At 50.6% G+C, this 22,680-nt stretch overlaps 1 protein-coding gene across 1 annotated transcript in view; it reads left to right on the top strand.

Moving 5' to 3' along the window:
- Positions 1-22,680, top strand: part of LOC147094901 (perforin-1-like) — a 60,616-nt gene that overhangs the window by 25,404 nt on the left and 12,532 nt on the right. The window contains exon 2 of the mRNA XM_085974529.1: positions 21,444-22,254. Within this exon, the coding sequence (XP_085830655.1) occupies positions 21,499-22,254 (756 nt within the window). The 5' untranslated portion in view covers positions 21,444-21,498. The remainder of the gene's footprint in view (positions 1-21,443; positions 22,255-22,680) is intronic.

The following is a 22,680-nucleotide window of genomic DNA, read 5'->3' on the forward strand; positions in this document are numbered from 1 at the left end:
TGGGAGTGTTTGATGGGACAGCGTAGAGGGAGCTTTACTCTGTATCTAACCCGTGCTGAACCTGTCCTGGGAGTGTTTGTTGGGACAGTGTAGAGGGAGATTTAATCTGTATATAACCTGTGCTGTACCTGCCCTGGGAGTGTTTGTTGGGACAGTGCAGAGGGAGCTTTACTCTGTGTCTAACCTGTGCTGTACCTGCCCTGGGAGTGTTTGATGGGACAGTGTAGAGGGAGCTTTACTCTGTATCTAACCCGTGCTGTACCTGCCCTGGGAGTGTTTGATGGGACAGTGTAGAGGGAGCTTTACACTGTAACTAACCCGTGCTGTACCTGCCCTGGGAATGTTTGATGGGACAGTGTAGAGGGAGCTTTACCCTGTATCTACCCCTCGCTGTATCGGCTCTGGGAGTGTTTGATGGGACAGTGTAGAGGGAGCTTTACTCTGTATCTAACCCGTGCTGTACCTGCCCTGGGAGTGTTTGATGGGGCAGTGTAGAGGGAGCTTTACTCTGTATCTACCCCTTGCTGTACCGGCCCTGGGAGTGTTTGATGGGACAGTGTCGAGGGAGCTTTACTCTGTATCTAACCCGTGCTGTAGCTGCCCTGGGAGTGTTTGATGGGGCAGTGTAGAGGGCGCTTTACTCTGTATCTAGCCCGTGCTGTACCTGTCCTGGGAGTGTTTAATAGGACAGTGTAGAGGGAGCTTTACTCTGTATCTAACCCGTGCTGTACCTGACCTGCGAGTGTTTGATGGGACAGTGCAGAGGGAGCTTTACTTTGTATCTAGCCCGTGCTGTACCTGCCCTGGAAGTGTTTGATGGGACAGTGTAGAGGGAGCTTTAATCTGTATCTAACCCGTGCTGTACCTGCCCTGGGAGTGTTTGATGGGACAGTGTAGAGGAAGCTTTACTTTGTATCTAACCCGTGCTGTACCTGCCCTGGGAGTGTTTGATGTGACAGTGTAGAGGGAGCTTTACTCTGTATCTTACCCGTGCTGTACCTGTCCTGGGAGTGTTTGATGGGACAGTGTAGAGGGAGCTTTACTCTGTATCTAACCCGTGCTGTACCTGCCCTGGGAGTGTTGATGGGGCAGTGTAAAGGGAGCTTTACTCTATATCTAACCTGTGCTGTACCTGTCCTGGGAGTGTTTGATGGGACAGTGTAGAGGGAGCTTTACTCTGTGTCTAACCTGTGCTGTACCTGCCGTGGGAGTGTTTTTTGGGACAGTGTCGAGGGATCTTTACTCTGTATCTAACCCGTGCTGTACCTGCCCTGGGAGTGTTTGATGGGACAGTGTAGAGGGAGCTTTACTCTGTATCTAACCCGTGCTGTACCTGCCCTGGGAGTGTTTGATGGGACAGTGTAGAGGGAGCTTTACTCTGTATCTAACCCGTGCTGTGCCTGCCCTGGGAGTGTTTGATGGGACAGTGTAGAGGGAGCTTTACACTGTAACTAACCCGTGCTGTACCTGCCCTGGGAATGTTTGATGGGATAGAGTAGAGGGAGCTTTACTCTGTATCTACCCCTCGCTGTACCGGCTCTGGGAGTGTTTGATGGGACAGTGTAGAGGGAGCTTTACTCTGTATCTAACCCGTGCTGTACCTGCCCTGGGAGTGTTTGATGGGGCAGTGTAGAGGGAGCTTTACTCTGTATCTACCCCTTGCTGTACCGGCCCTGGGAGTGTTTGATGGGACAGTGTAGAGGGAGCTTTACTCTGTATCTAACCCGTGCTGTAGCTGCCCTGGGAGTGTTTGATGGGGCAGTGTAGAGGGCGCTTTACTCTGTATCTAGCCCGTGCTGTACCTGTCCTGGGAGTGTTTAATAGGACAGTGTAGAGGGAGCTTTACTCTGTATCTAACCCGTGCTGTACCTGACCTGCGAGTCTTTGATGGGACAGTGCAGAGGGAGCTTTACTTTGTATCTAGCCCGTGCTGTACCTGCCCTGGAAGTGTTTGATGGGACAGTGTAGAGGGAGCTTTAATCTGTATCTAACCCGTGCTGTACCTGCCCTGGGAGTGTTTGATGGGACAGTGTAGAGGGTGCTTTACTTTGTATCTAACCCGTGCTGTACCTGCCCTGGGAGTGTTTGATGTGACAGTGTAGAGGGAGCTTTACTCTGTATCTTACCCGTGCTGTACCTGTCCTGGGAGTGTTTGATGGGACAGTGTAGAGGGAGCTTTACTCTGTATCTAACCCGTGCTGTACCTGCCCTGGGAGTGTTGATGGGACAGTGTAGAGGGAGCTTTACTCTGTATCTAACCCGTGCTGTACCTGTCCTGGGAGTGTTTGATGGGACAGTGTAGAGGGAGCTTTACTCTGTATCTAACCCGTGCCGTACCTGCCCTGGGAGTGTTTGATGGGACAGTGTAGAGGGAGCTTTACTCTGTATCTAACCCGTGCTGTACCTGCCCTGGGAGTTTTTGATGGGGACAGTGTAGAGGGTGCTTTACTCTGTATCTAACCCGTGCTGTACCTGCCCTGGGAGTGTTTGATGGGGACAGTGTAGAGGGAGCTTTACTCTGTATCTAACCCGTGCTGTACCTGCCCTGGGAGTGTTGATGGGACAGTGTAGAGGAAGCTTTACTCTGTATCTAACCCGTGCTGTACCTGTCCTGGGAGTGTTTGATGGGACAGTGTAGAGGGAGCTTTACTCTGTATCTAACCCGTGCTGTACCTGCCCTGGGAGTGTTTGATGGGACAGTGTAGAGGGAGCTTTACTCTGTATCTAACCCGTGATGTACCTGCCCTGGGAGTTTTTGATGGGGACAGTGTAGAGGGAGCTTCACTCTGTATCTAACCCGTGCTGTACCTGCCCTGGGAGTGTTGATGGGACAGTGTAGAGGGAGCTTTACTCTGTATCTAACCCATGCTGTTCCTGCTCTGGGAGTGTTAATGGGACAGTGTAGAGGGAGCTTTACTCTGTATCTAACCCGTGCTGTACCAGCACAGGGAGTGTTTGATGGGACAATGTAGAGGTAGCTTTACTTTGTATCTAACCCGTGCTGTACCTGCCCTGGGAGTGTTTTGTTGGACAATGTACAGAGAGCTTTACTCTGTTCCTAACCCGTGCAGTATCTGCCCTGGGAGTGTTTGATGGGACAGTGCAGAGGGAGCTTTACTCTGTATCTAACCCATGTTGTACCTGCCCTGGGAGTGTTTGGTGGGACAGTGCAGAGGGAGCTTTACTCTGTATCTAACCCATGTTGTACCTGCCCTGGGAGTGTTTGGTGGGACAGTGTCATGGGAGCTTTACTCTGTATCTAACCCGTGCTGTACCTGCCCAGGCTGTGTTTGATGGGACAGTGTACAGGGAGCTTTACTTTGTATCTAACTCGTGCTATACCTGCCCTGGGAGTGTTTGATGGGACAGTGGAGAGGGAGCTTTAATCTGTATCTAACACGTGCTGCAGCTGCCCAGGGAGTCTTTGATGGGACAGTGTAGAGTTGCTTTACTTTGTATCTAACCCGTGCTTCACCTGCCCTGGGAGTCTTTAATGTGACAGTGCAGAGGGAGCTTTACTCCGTATCTAACCCATGCTGTACCTGCCCTGGGAGTGCTTGCTGGGACAGTGTGGAGGGAGCTTTACTCTGTATCTAACCCATGCTGTACCTGCCCTGGGAGTGTTTAATGGGACACTGTCGAGGGAGCTTTACTCTGTATGTAACCCGTGCTGTACCTGCCCTGGGAGTGATTAATGGGACAATTTAGAGAGAGCCTTACTGTGTTCCTAACCCGTGCAGTCCCTGCCCTGGGAGTGTTTGATGGGACAGTGTAGAGGGAGCTTTACTCTAAATCTAACCCATGCTGTACCTGCCCTGGGAGTGTTTGGTGGGACAGTGTAGAGGGAGCTTTACTCTGTATCTGACCCGTGCTGTACCTGCCCAGGCTGTGTTTGATGGGACAGTGTAGAGGGAGCTTTACTTTGCATCTAACCCGTGCTGTACCTGCCCTGGGAGTGTTTGATGGGACAGTTTAGAGGGAGCTTTACTCTGTATCTGACCCATGTTCTACCTGCCCTGGGAGTGATTGATGGGACAGTGTAGAGGGAGCTTTACTCTGTATCTAACCCGTGCTGAACCTGTCCTGGGAGTGTTTGTTGGGACAGTGTAGAGGGAGCTTTACTCTGTATCTAACCCGTGCTGTACCTGCCCTGGGAGTGTTTGTTGGGACGGTGCAGAGAGAGATTTAATCTGTATATAACCTGTGCTGTACCTGCCCTGGGAGTGTTTGTTGGGACAGTGCAGAGGGAGCTTTACTCTGTGTCTAACCTGTGCTGTACCTGCCCTGGGAGTGTTTTTTGGGACAGTGTCGAGGGATCTTTACTCTCTATCTAACCCGTGCTGTACCTGCCCTGGGAGTGTTTGATGGGACAGTGTAGAGGGAGCTTTACTCTGTATCTAACCCGTGCTGTACCAGCCCTGGGAGTGTTTGATGGGACAGTGTAGAGGGAGATTTAGTCTGTATCTAACCCGTGCTGTACCTGCCCTGGGAGTGTTTGATGGGACAGTGTAGAGAGTGATTTACTCTGAATCTAACCGGTGCTGTACCTGCCCTGGGAGAGTTTGTTGGGAGGGTGTAGAGAGAGATTTACTCTGTATCTAACCCGTGCTGTGCCTGCCCTGGGAGTGTTTGATGGGACAGTGCAGAGGGAGCTTTACACTGTAACTAACCCGTGCTGTACCTGCCCTGGGAATGTTTGATGGGACAGTGTAGAGGGAGCTTTACTCTGTACCTACCCCTTGCTGTACCGGCCCTGGGAGTGTTTGATGGGACAGCGTAGAGGGAGCTTTACTCTGTATCTAACCCGTGCTGTACCTGCCCTGGGAGTGTTTGATGGGGCAGTGTAGAGGGAGCTTTACTCTGTATCTAGCCCGTGCTGTACCTGTCCTGGGAGCGTTTAATAGGACAGTGTAGAGGGAGCTTTACTCTGTATCTAACCCGTGCTGTACCTGTCCTGGGAGTGTTTGATGGGACAGTGTAGAGGGAGCTTTACTCTGTATCTAACCCGTGCTGTACCTGCCCTGGGAGTGTTTGATGAGACAGTGTAGAGGGAGCTTTACTCTGTATCTAACCCGTGCTGTACCTGCCCTGGGAGTTTTTGATGGGGTCAGTGTAGAGGGAGCTTTACTCTGTATCTAACCCGTGCTGTACCTGCCCTGGGAGTGTTGATGGGACAGTGTAGAGGGAGCTTTACTCTGTATCTAACCCGTGCTGTACCTGTCCTGGGAGTGTTTGATGGGACAGTGTAGAGGGAGCTTTACTCTGTATCTAACCCGTGCTGTACCTGCCCTGGGAGTGTTTGATGGGACAGTGTAGAGGGAGCTTTACTCTGTATCTACCCCTTGCTGTACCGGCCCTGGGAGTGTTTGATGGGACAGTGTAGAGGGAACTTTACTCTGTATCTAACCCGTGCTGTACCTGCCCTGGGAGTGTTTGATGGGACAGTGCAGAGGGAGCTTTACTCTGTATCTAGCCCATGCTGTACCTGTCCTGGGAGTGTTTAATAGGACAGTGTAGAGGGAGCTTTACTCTGTATCTAACCCGTGCTGTACCTGCCCTGGGAGTGTTTGATGGGACAGTGTAGAGGGAGCTTTACTTTGTATCTAACCCGTGCTGTACCTGCCCTGGACGTGTTTGATGGGACAGTGTAGAGGGAGCTTTAATCTGTATCTAACCCGTGCTGTACCTGCCCTGGGAGTGTTTGATGGGACAGTGTAGAGGGAGCTTTAATCTGTATCTAACCCGTGCTGTACCTGCCTTGGGAGTGTTTGATGAGACAGTGTAGAGGGAGCTTTACTCTGTATCTAACCTGTGCTGTACCTGCCCTGGGAGTGTTTGATGGGACAGTGTAGAGGGAGCTTTACTTTGTATCTAACCCGTGCTGTACCTGCCCTGGGAGTGTTTGATGGGACAGTGTAGAGGGAGCTTTACTTTGTATCTAATCCGTGCTGTACCTGCCGTGGGAGTGTTTGATGGGACAGTGTAGAGGGAGCTTTACTCTGTATCTAACCCGTGCTGTACCTGCCCTGGGAGTGTTTGATGGGACAGTGCAGAGGGAGATTTAGTCTGTATCTAACCCGTGCTGTACCTGCCCTGGGAGTGTTTGATGGGACAGTGTAGAGAGTGATTTACTCTGAATCTGACCAGTGCTGTACCTGCCCTGGGAGAGTTTGTTGGGAGGGTGTAGAGAGAGATTTACTCTGTATCTAAACCGTGCTGTGCCTGCCCTGGGAGTGTTTGATGGGACAGTGCAGAGGGAACTTTACACTGTAACTAACCCGTGCTGTACCTGCCCTGGGAATGTTTGATGGGACAGTGTAGAGGGAGCTTTACTCTGTATCTCCCCCTTGCTGTACCGGCCCTGGGAGTGTTTGATGGGACAGTGTAGAGGGAGCTTTACTCTGTATCTAACCCGTGCTGTACCTGCCCTGGGACTGTTTGATGGGGCAGTGTAGAGGGAGCTTTACTCTGTATCTAGCCCGTGCTGTACCTGTCCTGGGAGTGTTTGATGGGACAGTGTAGAGGGAGCTTTACTCTGTATCTAACCCGTGCTGTACCTGCCCTGGGAGTGTTTGATGGGACAGTGTAGAGGGAGCTTTACTCTGTATCTAACCCGTGCTGTACCTGCCCTGGGAGTTTTTGATGGGGACAGTGTAGAGGGAGCTTTACTCTGTATCTAACCCGTGCTGTACCTGCCCTGGGAGTGTTGATGGGACAGTGTAGAGGGAGCTTTACTCTGTATCTAACCCGTGCTGTACCTGTCCTGGGAGTGTTTGATGGGACAGTGTAGAGGGAGCTTTCCTCTGTATCTAACCCGTGCTGTACCTGCCCTGGGAGTGTTTGATGGGACAGTGTAGAGGGAGCTTTACTCTGTATCTAACCCGTGCTGTACCTGCCCTGGGAGTGTTTGATGGGACAGTGTAGAGGGAGCTTTACTCTGTATCTAACCCGTGCTGTACCGGCCCTGGGAGTGTTTGATGGGACAGTGTAGAGGGAGCTTTACTCTGTATCTAACCCGTGCTGTACCTGCCCTGGGACTGTTTGATGGGGCAGTGTAGAGGGAGCTTTACTCTGTATCTAGCCCGTGCTGTACCTGTCCTGGGAGTGTTTGATGGGACAGTGTAGAGGGAGCTTTACTCTGTATCTAACCCGTGCTGTACCTGCCCTGGGGTGTTTGATGGGTCTGTGTGTTTTTTAATTCTTTTTTATGGGATGTGGGCATCAGAGGCAAGGCCAGCATTTATTGCCCATCCCTAGTTGCCCTTGAGAAGGTGGCGGTGAGCCGCCTTCTTGAACCGCTGCAGTCCGTGTGGTGAAGGTGCTCCCACAGTGCTGTTAGGGAGGGAGTTCCAGGATTTTGACCCAGTGACGATGAAGGATCGGTGATATACTTCTAAGTCAGGATGGTGTGTGATTTGGAGGAGGAACTGGGAGGTGGTGGTGTTCCCATGCTCCTGCTGCCCTTGTCCTTCTAGGTGGAAGAGGTCACGGGTTTGGGAGGTGCTGCCGAAGAAGCCTTGGCGAGTTGCTGCAGTGCATCTTGTAGATGGTACACACTGCAGCCACGGTGCGCCGGTGGTGGAGGGAGTGAATGTTTAATGTGGTAGATGGGGTGCAAATCAAGCGGGGCGCTTTGTCCTGGATGGTGTCGAGCTTCTTGAGTGTGGTTGGAGCTGCACTCATCCAGGCAAGTGGAGAGTCGTCCATCACACTCCTGACTTTTGCCCTGTAGATGGTAGAAAGGCTTTGGGGAGTCAGGAGGTGAGACACTTGCTGCAGAATACCCAGCCTCTGACCTGCAGAGGGAGCTTTAGTCTGTATCTAACCCGTGCTGTACCTGCCCCAGGGAGTGTTTGATGGGACAGTGTAGAGGGAGCTTTACTCTGTATCTAACCTGTGCTGTACCTGCCCTGGGAGTGTTTGATGGGACAGTGTAGAGGGAGCTTTACTCTGTATCTAACCTGTGCTGTACCTGCCCTGGGAGTGTTTGATGGGACAGTGTAGAGGGAGCTTTACTCTGTAGCTAACCCGTGCTGTACCTGCCCTGGGAGTGTTTGTTGGGACAGTGTAGAGGGAGCTTTACTCTGTATCTAACCCATGCTGTACCTGCCCTGGGAGTGTTTGTTGGGATGGTGTAGAGAGAGATTTACTCTGTATCTAACCCGTGCTGTACCTGCCCTGGGAGTGTTTGTTGGGACAATGTAGACGGAGCTTTACTCTGTCTCTAAACCGTGCTGTACCTGCCCTGGGAGTGTTTAATGGGACAGTGTAGAGGGAGTTTAATTTGTATCTAAACCGTGCTGTACCTGCCCTGGGAGTGTTTGATGGGACAGTGTAGAGGGAGCTTTACTCTGTATCTAACCCGTGCTGTACCTGCCCTGGGAATGTTTGATGGGACAGTGTAGAGGGAGCTTTACTCTGTATCTAACCCGTGCTGTACCTGCCCTGGGAGTGTTTGATGGGGCTGTGTAGAGGGAGCTTTACTCTGTATCTAACCCGTGCTGTACCTGCCCTGGGAGTGTTAGATGGGACAGTGTAGAGGGAGCTTTACTCTGTATCTAACCCATGCTGTACCTGCCCTGGGAATGTTTGATGGGACAGTGTAGAGGGAGCTTTACTCTGTATCTAACCCGTGCTGTACCAGATACCCGGGAGTGGGTTGCAGGCTGGAATCTGCATCGAGGAGTGCGGTCTATTTATTTGTTCGCCCAAAAATTTTCCAAATGCCACTGGGACGGTAAAGCTGTGGTATAACTGTGAATGGTTGTTACTTAGTAAGAAAGACTGGACTGGAGTCTGAGTCATTCTTCTCCCCACAAGGTTCAGTCTTGAAGGTGAGGTGGTGTGTGGTCGGTTTAGCCGCAGCACAGGCTCTGGAAATGAGGTCTGATGGAGGCAGCCAGGAGTCACAAAATCTCATTACTGAAACCCAACACCATCCCTTCAACCTGTGACATTCAGGTCATGAACACAGCTGCCATGATGAGCAGCTCATTTCCATTGGTGGTCAGGATCCGTCTAAAGCAAGTTCACTCTTCTGCGACATTCTCACAAGCGTCACCAAAACCTCATGGACGAAAGCAGAAGGGCCAAGGGGTCAGATACATCTGTGAGCGGGTGTCCCAGTGCGTTAGATACACTGTCCTTTCCCCCTCTGGGACCGGGAGTCACAGTGCGTTAAATACACTGCCCTTTCCCCCTCTGGGACCGGGAGTCACAGTGTGTTAGATACACTGTCCTTTCCCCCTCTGGGACCGGGAGTCACAGTGCGTTAGATACACTGTCCGTTCTCCCTCTGGGACCGGGTGTCACAGTGCGTTAGATACACTGTCCTTTCCCCCTCTGGGACCTGGTGTCACAGTGCATTAGATACACTGTCCGTTCTCCCTCTGGGACCGGGTGTCACAGTGCGTTAGATACACTGTCCTTTCCCCCTCTGGGACTGGGTGTCCCAGTGCGTTAGATACACTGTCCTTTTCCCCTCTGGGACTGGGTGTCCCAGTGTGTTAGATACACTGTCCTTTCCCCCTCTGAGACCGGGTGTCACAGTGCGTTAGATACACTGTCCTTTCCCCCTCTGGGACTGGGTGTCACAGTGCGTTAGATACACTGTCCTTTCCCCCTCTGGGACTGGGTGTCACAGTGTATTAGATACACTGTCCTTTCCCCCTCTGGGACCGGGAGTCACAGTGCGTTAAATGCACTGTCCTTTCCCCCTCTGGGACCGGGAGTCACAGTGTATTAGAGACACTGTCCTTTCCCCCTCTGGGACCGGGTGTCACAGTGTGTTAGATACATAGAAACATAGAAACATAGAAGATAGGAGCAGGAATAGGCCATTCGGCCCTTCGAAACTGCTCCGCCATTCAATGTGATCATGGCTGATCATCCAAATTCAGTACCCTGTCCCTGCCTTTTCCCCATATCCCTTGATCCCTTTAGCCTCAAGAAATATATCCAACTCTTTCTTGAATATATTTAATGAACTAGCCTCCACCGCCCTCTGTGGCAGAGAATTCCACAGGTTCAGCACTCTCTGGGTGAAGAAATTCCTCCTCATTTCAGTCCTAAATGGCTTACCCCTTATCCTTAGACTATGACCCCTGGTTCTGGGCTCCCCGGCCATCAGAAACATTCTTCCTGCATCTAGTCTGTCCAGACCTGACAGAATTTTATAGGTTCCGATGAGATCCCCTCTCAATCTTCTAGACTCCACTGAGTATAAGCCCAATCGACACAATCTCTCCTCATACGTCATTCCTGCCATCCCAGGTATCAGCCTGGTGAATCTTCGCTGCACTCCCTCCATGGCAAGAACATCCTTCCTCAGATAAGGCGACCAAAACTGCACACAATACTGAAGGTGCGGTCTCACCAAGGCCCTGTACAACTGCAGCAAGACATCCTTGTTTCTGTACTCGAACCCTCTTGCTACGAAGGCCAACATACCATTTGCCTTCTTAACCGCCTGCTGCACCTGCATGCTTACCTTCAGCGACTGGTGCACAAGGACACCCAGGTCTCTTTGCACTTCCCCTTCTCCCAATCTATTGCCATTCAAATAATAATCTGCCTTCCTGTTTTTGCCACCAAAGTGGATAACCTCACATTTATCCACATTATAGTGCATTTGCCATGTTTCTGCCCAATCACCCAACCTGTCCAAATTGTACTGGAGTTTCCCGACATCCTCCTCGCAGCTTACCGTCCCACCCAGCTTTGTGTCGTCTGCAAATTTGGAGATATTACATCCAATTCCCTCGTCCAGATCATTAATATATATTGTGAACAGCTGGGGTCCTAGGACCGATCCTTGCGGTACCCCACTAGTCACTGCCTGCCACTCGGAAAACGACCCGTTTATTCCAACTCTTTGCCTTCTGCCCGCCAACCAGTTCTCTATCCAAATCAATATCTTGCCCCCAATCCCATGTGCCTTAATTTTGCACGCTAATCTCTTGTGTGGGACCTTATCGAAAGCCTGCTGAAAGTCCAAATACACCACATCCACTGGTTCTCCCCTATCTATTTTACCAGTTACATCCTCAAAAAATTCCAGTAGATTAGTCAAGCATGATTTACCTTTTATAAATCCGTGTTGAATTTGTCCGATCCTGTCACTGCTTTCCAAGTGCTCTGCTATTACACATTTTATAATAGACTCTAGCATTTTCCCCACTACCGATGTCAGGCTTACCGGTCTATAATTCCCCGCTTTTTCTCTACCACCTTTTTTGAATAGTGGGGTAACATTGGCTACCCTCCAATCCATGGGTACCGTTCCAGAGTCTATCGAGTTCTGGAAGATGACCAGTAATGCATCTACTATCTCTAGGGCCACTTCCTTAAGTACCCTGGGATGTAGACCATCAGGCCCTGGGGATTTATCGGCCTTCAGTCCCATCAATATTCCTAACACCATTTTCCTACAAATAATGATTTCTTTCAGTTCCTGTCTTTCACCAGACCCTATGTTCCCCGGCATCTCTGGGAGGTTATTTGTGTCCTCCTTTGTGAAGACAGAACCAAAGTATGTATTTAGTTGGTCTGCCATTTCCTTGTTTCCGATTATAAATTCCCCTGATTCTGACTGCAAGGGACCTACGCTTGACTTCATTAATCTTTTTCTCTTCACATATCTATAAAAGCTTTTACAGTCAGTTTTTATGTTCCCTGAAGGCTTACTCTCATATTCTATTTTCCCCTTCTTAATTAATCCCTTTGTCCTCCTTTGTTGAATCCTAAACTGCTCCCATTTCTCTGGGACCTGGAGTTACAGTGCGTTAAATACACTGTCCTTTCCCCCTCTGGGACCGTGTGTCACAGTGCGTTAGATACACTGTCCTTTCCCCCTCTGGGACCGGGTGTCACAGTGCGTTAGATACACTGTCCTTTCCCCCTCTGGGACCGGGTGTCACAGTGTGTTACATACACTGTCCTTTCTCCCTCTGTGACCGGGTGTCACAGTGCGTTAGATACACTGTCCTTTCCCCCTCTGGGACCGGGTGTCACAGTGCGTTAGATACACTGTCCTTTCCCCCTCTGGGACCGGGTGTCACAGTGTGTTAGATACACTGTCCTTTCCCCTCTGGGACCGGGTGTCAAAGTGCGTTAGATACACTGTCCTTTCCCCCTCTGGGACCGGGTGTCACAGTGCGTTAGATACACTGTCCTTTCCCCCTCTGGGAGTGGGTGTCACAGTGTGTTAGATACACTGTCCTTTCCCCCTCTGGGAGCGGGAGTCACAGTGCGTTAGATACACTGTCATTTCCCCCTCTGGGACCGGGTGTCACAGTGCGTCAGAAACACTGTCCTTTCCCCCTCTGGGACCGGGTGTCACAGTGCATTGGATACACTGTCCTTTCCCCCTCTGGGACCGGGTGTCACAGTGCATGAGATACACTGCCCTTTCCCCCTCTGGGACCGGGTGTCACAGTGCATTGGATACACTGTCCTTTCCCCCTCTGGGACCGGGTGTCACAGTGCATGAGATGCACTGTCCTTTCCCCCTCTGGGACCGGGTGTCACAGTGTGTGAGATACACTGTCCTTTCCCCCTCTGGGACAGGGTGTCACAGTGTGTTAGATACACTGTCCTTTCCCCCTCTGGGACCGGGTGTCACAGTGTGTTAGATACACTGTCCTTTCCCCCTCTGGGACCGGGTGTCACAGTGCGTCAGAAACACTGTCCTTTCCCCCTCTGGGACCGGGTGTCACAGTGCATTGGATACACTGTCCTTTCCCCCTCTGGGACCGGGTGTCACAGTGCATGAGATGCACTGTCCTTTCCCCCTCTGGGACCGGGTGTCACAGTGTGTGAGATACACTGTCCTTTCCCCCTCTGGGACAGGGTGTCACAGTGTGTTAGATACACTGTCCTTTCCCCCTCTGGGACCGGGTGTCACAGTGCGTTAGATACACTGTCCTTTCCCCCTCTGGGACCAGGTGTCACAGTGCGTTAGATACACTGTCCTTTCCCCCTCTGGGACCAGGTGTCACAGTGTGTTAGATACACTGTCCTTTCCCCCTCTGGGACCGGGTGTCACAGTGCGTTAGATACACTGTCCTTTCCCCCTCTGGGACCGGGTGTCACAGTGCGTTAGATACACTGTCCTTTCCCCCTCTGGGACCAGGTGTCACAGTGCGTTAGATACACTGTCCTTTCCCCCCCTGGGACCGGGTGTCACAGTGCGTTAGATACACTGTCCTTTCCCCCTCTGGGACCGGGTGTCACACTGTGTAAGATACACTGTCCTTTCCCCCTCTGGGACCGGGTGTCACACTGTGTAAGATACACTGTCCTTTCCCCCTCTGGGACAGGGTGTCACAGTGTGTTAGATACACTGTCCTTTCCCCCTCTGGGACCGGGTGTCACAGTGCGTTAGATACACTGTCCTTTCCCCCTCTGAGACCGGGTGCCACCATGTGTTTGATACACTGTCCTTTCCCCCCCTGGGACCGGGTGTCACAGTGCGTTAGATACACTGTCCTTTCCCCCTCTGGGACCGGGTGTCACACTGTGTAAGATACACTGTCCTTTCCCCCCCTGGGACCGGGTTTCACAGTGCGTTAGATACACTGTCCTTTCCCCCTCTGGGACCGGGTGTCACAATGCGTTAGATACACTGTCCTTTCCCCCTCTGGGACCGGGTTTCACAATGTGTTAGATACACTGTCCTTTCCCCCTTTGGGACCGGGTGTCACAATGCGTTAGATACACCGTCCTTTCCGCCTTTGGGACCGGGTGTCACAGTGCGTTAGATACACTGTCCTTTGCCCCTTTGGGACGGGTGTCACAATGCGTTAGATACACTGTCCTTTCCCACTCTGGGCCCGGGTGTCACAGTGTGTTAGATACACTGTCCTTTCTCCCTCTGGGACTGGGTGTCACAGTGTGTTAGATACACTGTCCTTTGCCCCTCTGGGACCGGGTGTCACAATGCGTTAGATACACTGTCCTTTCCCCCTCTGTGACTGGGTATCACAGTGTCTTATATACATTGTCCTTTTCCCCTCTGGGACCAGGTTTCACAGTGCATTAGATATACTGTCCTTTCCCCCTCTGGGACTGGGATTCACAGTGTGTTAGATACACTGTCTTTTCACCCCCGGGACTGGATGTCACAGTGTGTTAGATACACTGTCCTTTGCCCCTTTGGGACGGGTGTCACAGTGCATTAGATACACTGTCCTTTCCCCCTCTGGGACCGGGTGTCACAGTGTGTTAGATACACTGTCCTTTGCCCCTTTGGGAGGGGTGTCACAGTGCGTTAGATACACTGTCCTATCCCCCTCTGGGACCGGGTGTCACAGTGCGTTGGATACACTGTCCTTTCCCCCTCTGGGACCGGGTGTCACAGTGCGTTAGATACACTGTCCTTTCCCCCCTGGGACCGGGTGTTACAGTGTGTTAGAGACACTGTCCTTTCCCCCTCTGGGACCGGGTGTCACAATGCGTTAGATACACTGTCCTTTCCCCCTCTGGGACCGGGTGTCACAATGCGTTAGATACACTGTCCTTTCCCCCTCTGGGACCGAGTGTCACAATGCGTTAGATACACTGTCGTTTTCCCCTCTGGGACCGGGTGATAGTTCGTTGGATACATTGTCCTTTCTCCGCTCGTATCCAGTAGATATGGAGAAACTATTTCCTCTGGTTGTCGGGGGGGGTGGGGGGTGGGGGGGGCGGCAGCGGTGGCGGGGTGGTGGTGTCCAGAATAAAGAGGCGTAACATTAAAATTAGAGCCAGGCCGTTCAGGGGTGATGTCAGGAAGCACATCTTCATACAAAGCGTTCGTGGAAATCTGGAACTCTGTCCCTGAAAAAGCTGTGGACGTTTGGGGTCAATTGGTGATTTTACGACTGAGATCGATAGATTTTTGTTGGGTCCCAAGAGGTTAAGTGGGGTTGAGCTGCAGATGAGCAATGATCTGATTGAATGGCAGAACAGGTTTGAGAGGCTGAATGGCCTCCTCGTGTATTTGAAATTGGGAGGCATGACACAACCTGCACTTTCCCGTTACTATGGCTGTCTCCAGGAGCCCAATGCCTTAAATTCCTGGCCCAGGATGGGGTGAATCCAATTGTCGATCGAGCACAAACCCCTTTAAAGGGGTGCCTGATGGGGAGACTCTCTCTTGAAATGTGATCTGTGACATCGAGGTTGTAAACCTTTCTCTTACTACTGTTCGGACTTCAAGAATCTGTATGGGTAGTGCTGAGAAATACCAAGGGGCAGAAAACGTTAGTGGGGTTGTATACAGACCCCCAAACAGTAATGCGGAGGTTGTTGATGGCATTAAATGGGAAATTAGAGACGCGTGCTATAAGGGCACAGCAGTTATCATGGGTGACTTTAATCTACATATAAATTGGGCTAATCAAATTAGTAACAATACTGTGGAGGAAGAATTCCTGGAGTGTATACGGGATGGTTTCCTGTCAAGAAACCAACTAGAGATCAGGCCATCTTAGACTGGGTATTATGTAATAAGAAAGGATTAATTAGCAATCTTGTTGTGCGAGGCCCCTTGGGGATGAGCTATCATAATATGATAGAATTCTTCATTAAGATGGAGAGTGAAGTAGTTGACTCAGAGACTAGGGTCCTGAATTTAAATAAAGGAAACTACGATGGTCTGAGGTGCGAGTTGTCTAGCATGGATTGAGGAACGTTACTTAAAGGGTTGACAGTGGATAGGCAATGGCTAACATTTAAAGATCGCATGGATGAACTACAGAATTTGTTCATCCCTGTCTGGCACAAAAATAAAACAAAAAAGGTGGCTCAACCGTGGCTAACAAGGGAAATTCGGGATAGCATAAGATCCAAGGAGAGGACATACAAATTGGCCAGAAAAGCAGCAAACCTGAGGATTGGGAGCAGTTTAGGATTCAGCAAAGGAGGACAAAGGGATTAATTAAGAGGGGGGAAATAGAGTATGAGAGTAAGCTTGCATGGAACATAAAAACTGACTGTAAAAGCTTCTATAGATATGTGAAGAGTAAAAGATTGGTGAAGTCAAGCGTAGGTCCCTTGCAGTCAGAATCAGGGGAATCTATAATGGGGAACAAAGAAATGGCAGACCAATTAAATACATACTTTGCTTCTGTCTTCACAAAGGACACAAATAACCTCCCAGAGATGCCGGGGAACATAGGGTCTGATGAAAGGGTGGAACTGAATGAAATCAGTATTTTGTAGGGAAATGGTGTTCGGGAAATTGATGGGATTGAAGGCTGATAAATCCCCAGGGCCTGATAATCTACATCCTGGGATAATTAAGGAAGTTGCCCTCGAAATAGTAGATGCATTGCTGGTCATCTTCCAAAATTCGATAGACTCTGGAACAGTACCCATGGATTGGAGGGTAGCTAATGTTACCCCACTATTCAAAAAAGGTGGTAGAGAGAAAATGGGGAATTACAGACCGGTAAGCCTGACATCGGTAGTGGGGAAAATGCTGGAGTCCATTATAAAAGATGTAATAGCAGAGCACTTGGAAAACAGTGACCGGATCGGACAAAGTCAACATGGATTTACTAAAGGTAAATCGTGCTTGACTAATCTACTGGAATTTTTGAGGATGTAACTGGCAGAATAGATAAGGGAGAACCAGTGGATGTGGTGTATTTGGACTTTCAGAAGGCTTTCAATAAGGTCCCGCATAAGAGATTAGCGTGTAAAGTTAAAGCACATGGAATTGGGGGTAAGGTATTGACTTGGATAGAGAACTGGTTGGCAGACAGAAAGCAAAGAGTTGGAATAAACGGGTCTTTTTCCGAGTGGCAGGCAGTGACTAGTGGGGTACCGCAGGGATCGGTCCTTGGACCCCAGCTATCACAATATATATTAATGATCGAGACGAGGGAACTAGATGTAATATCTCCAAGTTTGCAGACGACACAAAGCTGGGTGGGCGCGTGTGCTGTGAGGAGGATGCAGAGAAACTCCAGTATGATTTTGACAGGTTGGGTGATTGGGCAGATGCATGGCAGATGCAGTATAATGTGGATAAATGTGAGGTTATCCACTTTGGTGGCAACAACAGGAAGGCAGATTATTATCTGAAGGGCAATAGATTGGGAGAAGGGGAAGTGCAAAGAGACCTGGGTGTCCTTGTGCACCAGTCGCTGAAGGTAAGCATGCAGGTGCAGCAGGCGGTTAAGAAGGCAAATGGTATGTTGGCTTTCATATCGAGAGGATTCGAGTACAAGAACAAGGATGTCTTGCTGCAGTTGTACAGGGCCTTGGTGAGACCACACCTTGAGTATTGTGTGCAGTTTTGGTCGCCTTATCTGAGGAAGGATGTTCTTGCCATGGAGGGAGTTCAGCGAAGATTCACCAGGCTGATACCTGGGATGGCAGGAATGACGTATGAAGAGAGATTGGGTCGATTAAGCTTATATTCGCTATAGTTTAGAAGAACGAGAGGGGATCTCATTGAAACTTATAAAATTCTAACAGGACCAGACAGACTAGATGCAGGAAGGATGTTCCCGATGGCGGGGGAGTCCAGAACCAGGGTTCACAGTCGAAGGATAAGGGGTAAGCCATTTAGGACCGAGATGAGGAGGAATTTCTTCACCCAGAGAGTGGTGAACCTGTGGAATTCTCTACCACAGAAGGTAATTGAAGCCAATTCATTAAATATATTCAAGAAGGAGTTAGATATATTTGTTGAGGCTAAAGGGATCAAGAGATATGGGGAGAAAGCAGGGACAGGGTACTGAATTTGGATGATCAGCCATGATCTCATTAAATGGCGGAGCAGGCTCGAGGGGCCGAATGGCCTACTCCTGCTCCTATCTTCTATGTTTCTATGTTTTCTGTGAATAAGCGTAACAGTGACAGACAAGTTTGTGATCAATAAAATTGGTCTTTATTCGCACTATAGTTCAAAATTGAAGTGTGCGTCGCAATCAATATGCGCCCAATTTACCCGTACATAAAATACCCTTTTAACAATATCTAAGCTCTATGTCTGACTTTCATACATACTCCGTTACCTCTGGGTGATCGGTCCAGGGAGAGTTGTAAGTCGAAACATAGAGTGGCCAGCTTTCTCTGTTCGTCTGTTCTTCTGTTCTGTCTCCTTTATTCCTTGGGTGTTTTGAATTTCCCCCCCCCCCGGGTCACTTCTGTTATAGCGCCTTTCTGCTGGCCCCGCTCGTGTATCACCGTCTGTACCCTCCCTCTGATAGGTCAGTTTCACGCCAAACCTTCCCTGATTGGAGATCATTCCGCGTGACAGGTTCATGTTCCTGTGAAGTGTGTGGGGTGGGCGGGACGTCCTTGTCAACTTCCTGTCCATTTGGCCTTTCAAACAAAGGACCATATGCTGACCACCAGGCAAAGGACCCCTGTTGAGTTCCGCCATTTTGAGTCACTGAAAGTGAATGTGCAGGTGCAGCAAGCCATTAGGAAGGCAAAGGGTATGCTGGCCTTCATTACAAGAGGATTTGAGTACAGGAGTAAAGAAGTCTTACTCCAATTATATAGGGCCTTGGTGAGGCCACACCTGGAGTACTGTGTACAATTTTGGTCTCCTTACCTAAGGAAGGATATAGAATCATAGAAAGTTACAGCACGGAAGGAGGCCATTTCGGCCCATCGTGTCCGCGCCGGCCAACAAGGAGCTACCCAGCCTAATCCCACTTCCCAGCTCTTGGTCCGTAGCCCTGCAGGTTAGAGCATCCCAAGTGCACATCCAAGTACTTTTTAAATGTGGTTAGGGTTCCTGCCTCTACCGCCCTTTCAGGCAGTGAGTTCCAGACCCCCACAACCCTCTGGGTGAAGACATTTCCCCTCAAATCCCCTCTAAACCTTCCACCAATTACTTTAAATCTGTGTCCCCTGGTTTTTGACCCCTCTGCTAAGGGAAATAGGTCCTTTCTATCTACTTTATCTAGGCCCCTCATAACTTTATCCACCTCAATAAGGTCTCCCCTCAGCCTCCTCTGTTCCAAGGAAAACAGACCCAGCCTATCCAGTCTTTCCTCATAGCTCAGATTCTCTACTCCCGGCACCATCCTTGTAAATCTCCTCTGTACCCTCTCTAGTGCAATCACATCCTTCCTGTAATGTGGTGACCAGAACTGCTCGCAGTACTCTAGCTGAGGCCTAACTAGTGTTTTGTACAGTTGAAGCATAACCACCCTGCTCTTGTATTCTATGGCACGGCTAATAAAGGCCAGCATTCCGTATGCCTTCTTAACCACCTTATCTACTTAGCCTGCTACCTTCAGGGATCTGTGGACATGCACTCCAAGGTCCCTTTGTTCCTCTAGACTCAGTGTCCTACCATTTAATGTGTATTCCCTTTCCTTGTTAGCCCTAGAGGGAGTGCAACGAAGGTTCACGAGATTGATTCCTGGGATGGCGGGACTGTCGTATGAGAAGAGATTGAGTAATCTAGGCCTGCATTCTCTTGAATTCAGAAGAGTGAGAGGAGATCTCATTGAAGCATACAAAACTATTACAGGGCTTGATTGGGTGGATGCTGGGAGAATGTTTCCCTTGGCTGGGGAGCCTAGAACGAGGGGCCACAGCCTCAGGATAAAGGGTTGGCCATTCAGGACTGAGCTGAGAAGAAATTTCTTCACACAGAGGGTGGTGAATCTTTGGAATTCTCCACCCCAGAGGGCTGTGGAGGCTCAGTCATTGGGTATATTCAAAACAGAAGTCGATAGATTTCTGACTAGTAAGGGCATCAAGGGATATGGCGATAGGGCCGGTGAATGGAGTTGAGGCAGAAGATCAGCCATGATCTCATTGAATGGCGGAGCAGGCTCGAAGGGCCGAATGGCCTACTCCTGCTCCTATTTCTTATGTTCTTCTTTTGTGCCTTCACAAACAAAGGACCATGCTGACCTCCTACATTTTGAATCCGTCTGTAACCATTTCACAATTCATTCTGAACTTTGATCTCCACACGGTAGCAGCGGTTTCAATGGCCCAGAAATTCGGGTCGGGGGCTTCCCGCGGGTGCAAGCCCCCGACCTGCACTTACCTAGCGGGCCAGCCGTTGAGCTGTGGGCCCGCGTGGGATTCCGATCCTGGGCCTCCTCCAACTGCCGGCGCGCAGTGCTTGCGTATCCCAGGGGCGCAGTTAGTTCGAAGCATCCCCTGGGATCACGTGGGCCATGGAGAGCCAATCGGAGCAGGGAATCTGTATTCATAGATTTGACAGGAAGAGCCCCAATTCAGCCCCAAAACATAACTAAAACTTCAATTAATTTTTTTTTTTAATCACATTTTTATAATAACTATAAATTACATAAAATAGCTATTTTAAACAATAATTTAAATTTTTGAAAAATTAATTACACTTTCTAACGGGGCTAAAAATAAACTTACCTTTCTTTAAAGTATTTAAAATTAATAAACCTGTGGAAAAAATGTTTTAATTTTACTTAATGCGCCACTTACCTTGTTAAAAGCAGGCCTCGCGACTGCTTTTTATAAGTGTAGCTCCTGGAGACTTACCCTCCCGGAAAAACCTGTAAAAAAAAACGGGAAGTTCCAGGCGTACGCGCTGCCTTTCCGGCGCACGCATTCGACCTGTGAACCCCTTCCTTTAAGGGAACGGAAGTTCCGGTTTCCCACGCATGCGCAGTGCATGCACGAAATCGGCACTTTCGTTGGGCATACGCATGAGTACCCAGTGTGTACTCACCCGTGGGGACCCGAAGTTCTGGGCCTATATAATATTACAATTTTAGTGGGAAAAATTCAGTTGTTTGCACCTCCTGTTAGTGCCTTAAGAGGGCACTAATGGGGCGCAAAGCAACTAGCGCCTGGGCACGGCGATGTTTGTGCCACTCACGAAATTAACTAGACATTTTGCGGCGGCACTAAACACTACCGCCACGATCTCCTGCGCCGACAGATTGTGACGTCAGTCGAGTGCGCAACGCCCCATTAGCGCTCCGGACCGGATATTGCGTGGCGCCCCCTGCCTTACTGCCTGCCGCTAGCAACGACAGGTTGAGGGGAGCGTTATGCTGTCAGAAAGGGACTGGGGGAGTGCTATTTAAAGGCGACCGCTTCCTGCCTTTTTTGGTGACATTTTTGCACCACGCAGTCTGAGAGAGAGAGAGAGACTTCTGGACAGATTCAACGCTGTGAAGGAGTTTTGAGTACTGAGCAGCAATTTGCAGGTTCATTTTGATTTGCCCTTCCTTGCTTCGCCAGCGCTCTGAGGTAGCGCCTCGCTCCTCAGCCTTTGTGCCTTAAGACAGGTGTGTAGTGCCTGATTTAGTGCTCCAATCACCTCCAGGGGCGATAGAAGCCAAGTTTGCTGTCGGAGGCGATAATTAGCGCCAGGCGCTAAACTTTGCGCACGGCCGATAATGGCGCCCCAAGCGGGGCAATACTGAATTTTTCCCCCACAGAATCTGATTGTTCGCGTCAAGCTTTGATGTTCTTCCTTCTCTTCCTAGATCTCCACCCAGGAGCCTGAGGACCTGCCCCCAAAGAGCTGATCGAGACCCGTCGATGCCCATCCTCCTCCCCCTCCTCCTCCTCCTCCTCCGCCTCTCCGCCACCCCCGGCGCCCATGGCAGTTGCGAAGTGGGCGCGGCGAACGAGTGCAAGAACGCCCAGCCGGCCCCGGGGGTCAACCTGGCCGGGGAGGGCTACGACGTCGTGCGGCTGCGGCGCACGGGGGCCTACGCGGTGGACATGAACTCCTGGCGCCTGCCAGGTGGCGCCTGCACGATCTGCCACAACGAGCTGATGGACGGCGCCCGCCAGCGCCTGCCCCGGGCGTCGGTGGACTGGCGGGTGCGGCAGGAGTGCCGGCGCCAGCTGACCAGCACCCTCTTCGAGTCGGCCTCCGAGCTGGAGGAGTCGGGCCGCTCGGTAGTCGACAAGTCCTGGAGCGCGGGGCTGGACGTCCAGCCGGGGCCCAGCTCGGGCGGCAAGGTGACGGTGGCCGGCTCCAAGTCCGCGCTGGCCGAATTCGGCCGGCGCCACGTGTCCAGCGATCGCTACAGCTTCAGCAGCCAGCAGTTCCGCTGCCAGTACTACGAGTACCGGGTGGCGCACCGGCCCCCCCTCTCCCCCCAGTTCTCCCTGCTCCTCCGCAACCTGCCCAAGCGGCTGGGCCGCAAAACCCGCTTCTTCTACGAGCACTTCCTGCGCACCTTCGGCACGCACTACATCAAGGGGGTGCAGCTGGGCGGCACCTTCCGGGACGTGACGGCCATGCGGACCTGCCAGGTGGCCTTGGACAGTCAGACCGTGGAGGAGGTGAGGAACCCGGCAATTAATCTTCGTAGTTTCCTTTGTTTAGATTTAGGACCCGATTTTCGGATTGGACTTCTTCACTTTCCATCTTAATGAAGAATTCCATCATGTTATGGTCACTCTTCCCTAAAGGACCCCGCACAACAAGATTATTGATTAACCCCTTCTCATTGCACAATACCCAATCTAGGATAGCCTGTTCCCTAGTTGGCTCCTCAACGTACTGGTCCAAAAAACCTTATCGTACACACTCCAGGAAGTCATCCTCCACAGTATTATTGCTAATTTGGTTTGGCCAGTCTATATGTAGATTAAAGCCACCCATGATTACTGTAGTACCCTTGTTACATACAGCTCTAATTTCCTGTTTGATGCCATCCCCTACATTACCACTACTGTTTGGAGGCCTATAGACAACTCCCACCAATG

Source organism: Somniosus microcephalus, unplaced genomic scaffold (assembly GCF_052327205.1).
Source record: "Somniosus microcephalus isolate GS21.2 unplaced genomic scaffold, FLI_Smic_1.0 unresolved_chr1, whole genome shotgun sequence".
In the NCBI taxonomy this organism is placed as follows: Eukaryota; Metazoa; Chordata; class Chondrichthyes; order Squaliformes; family Somniosidae; genus Somniosus; species Somniosus microcephalus.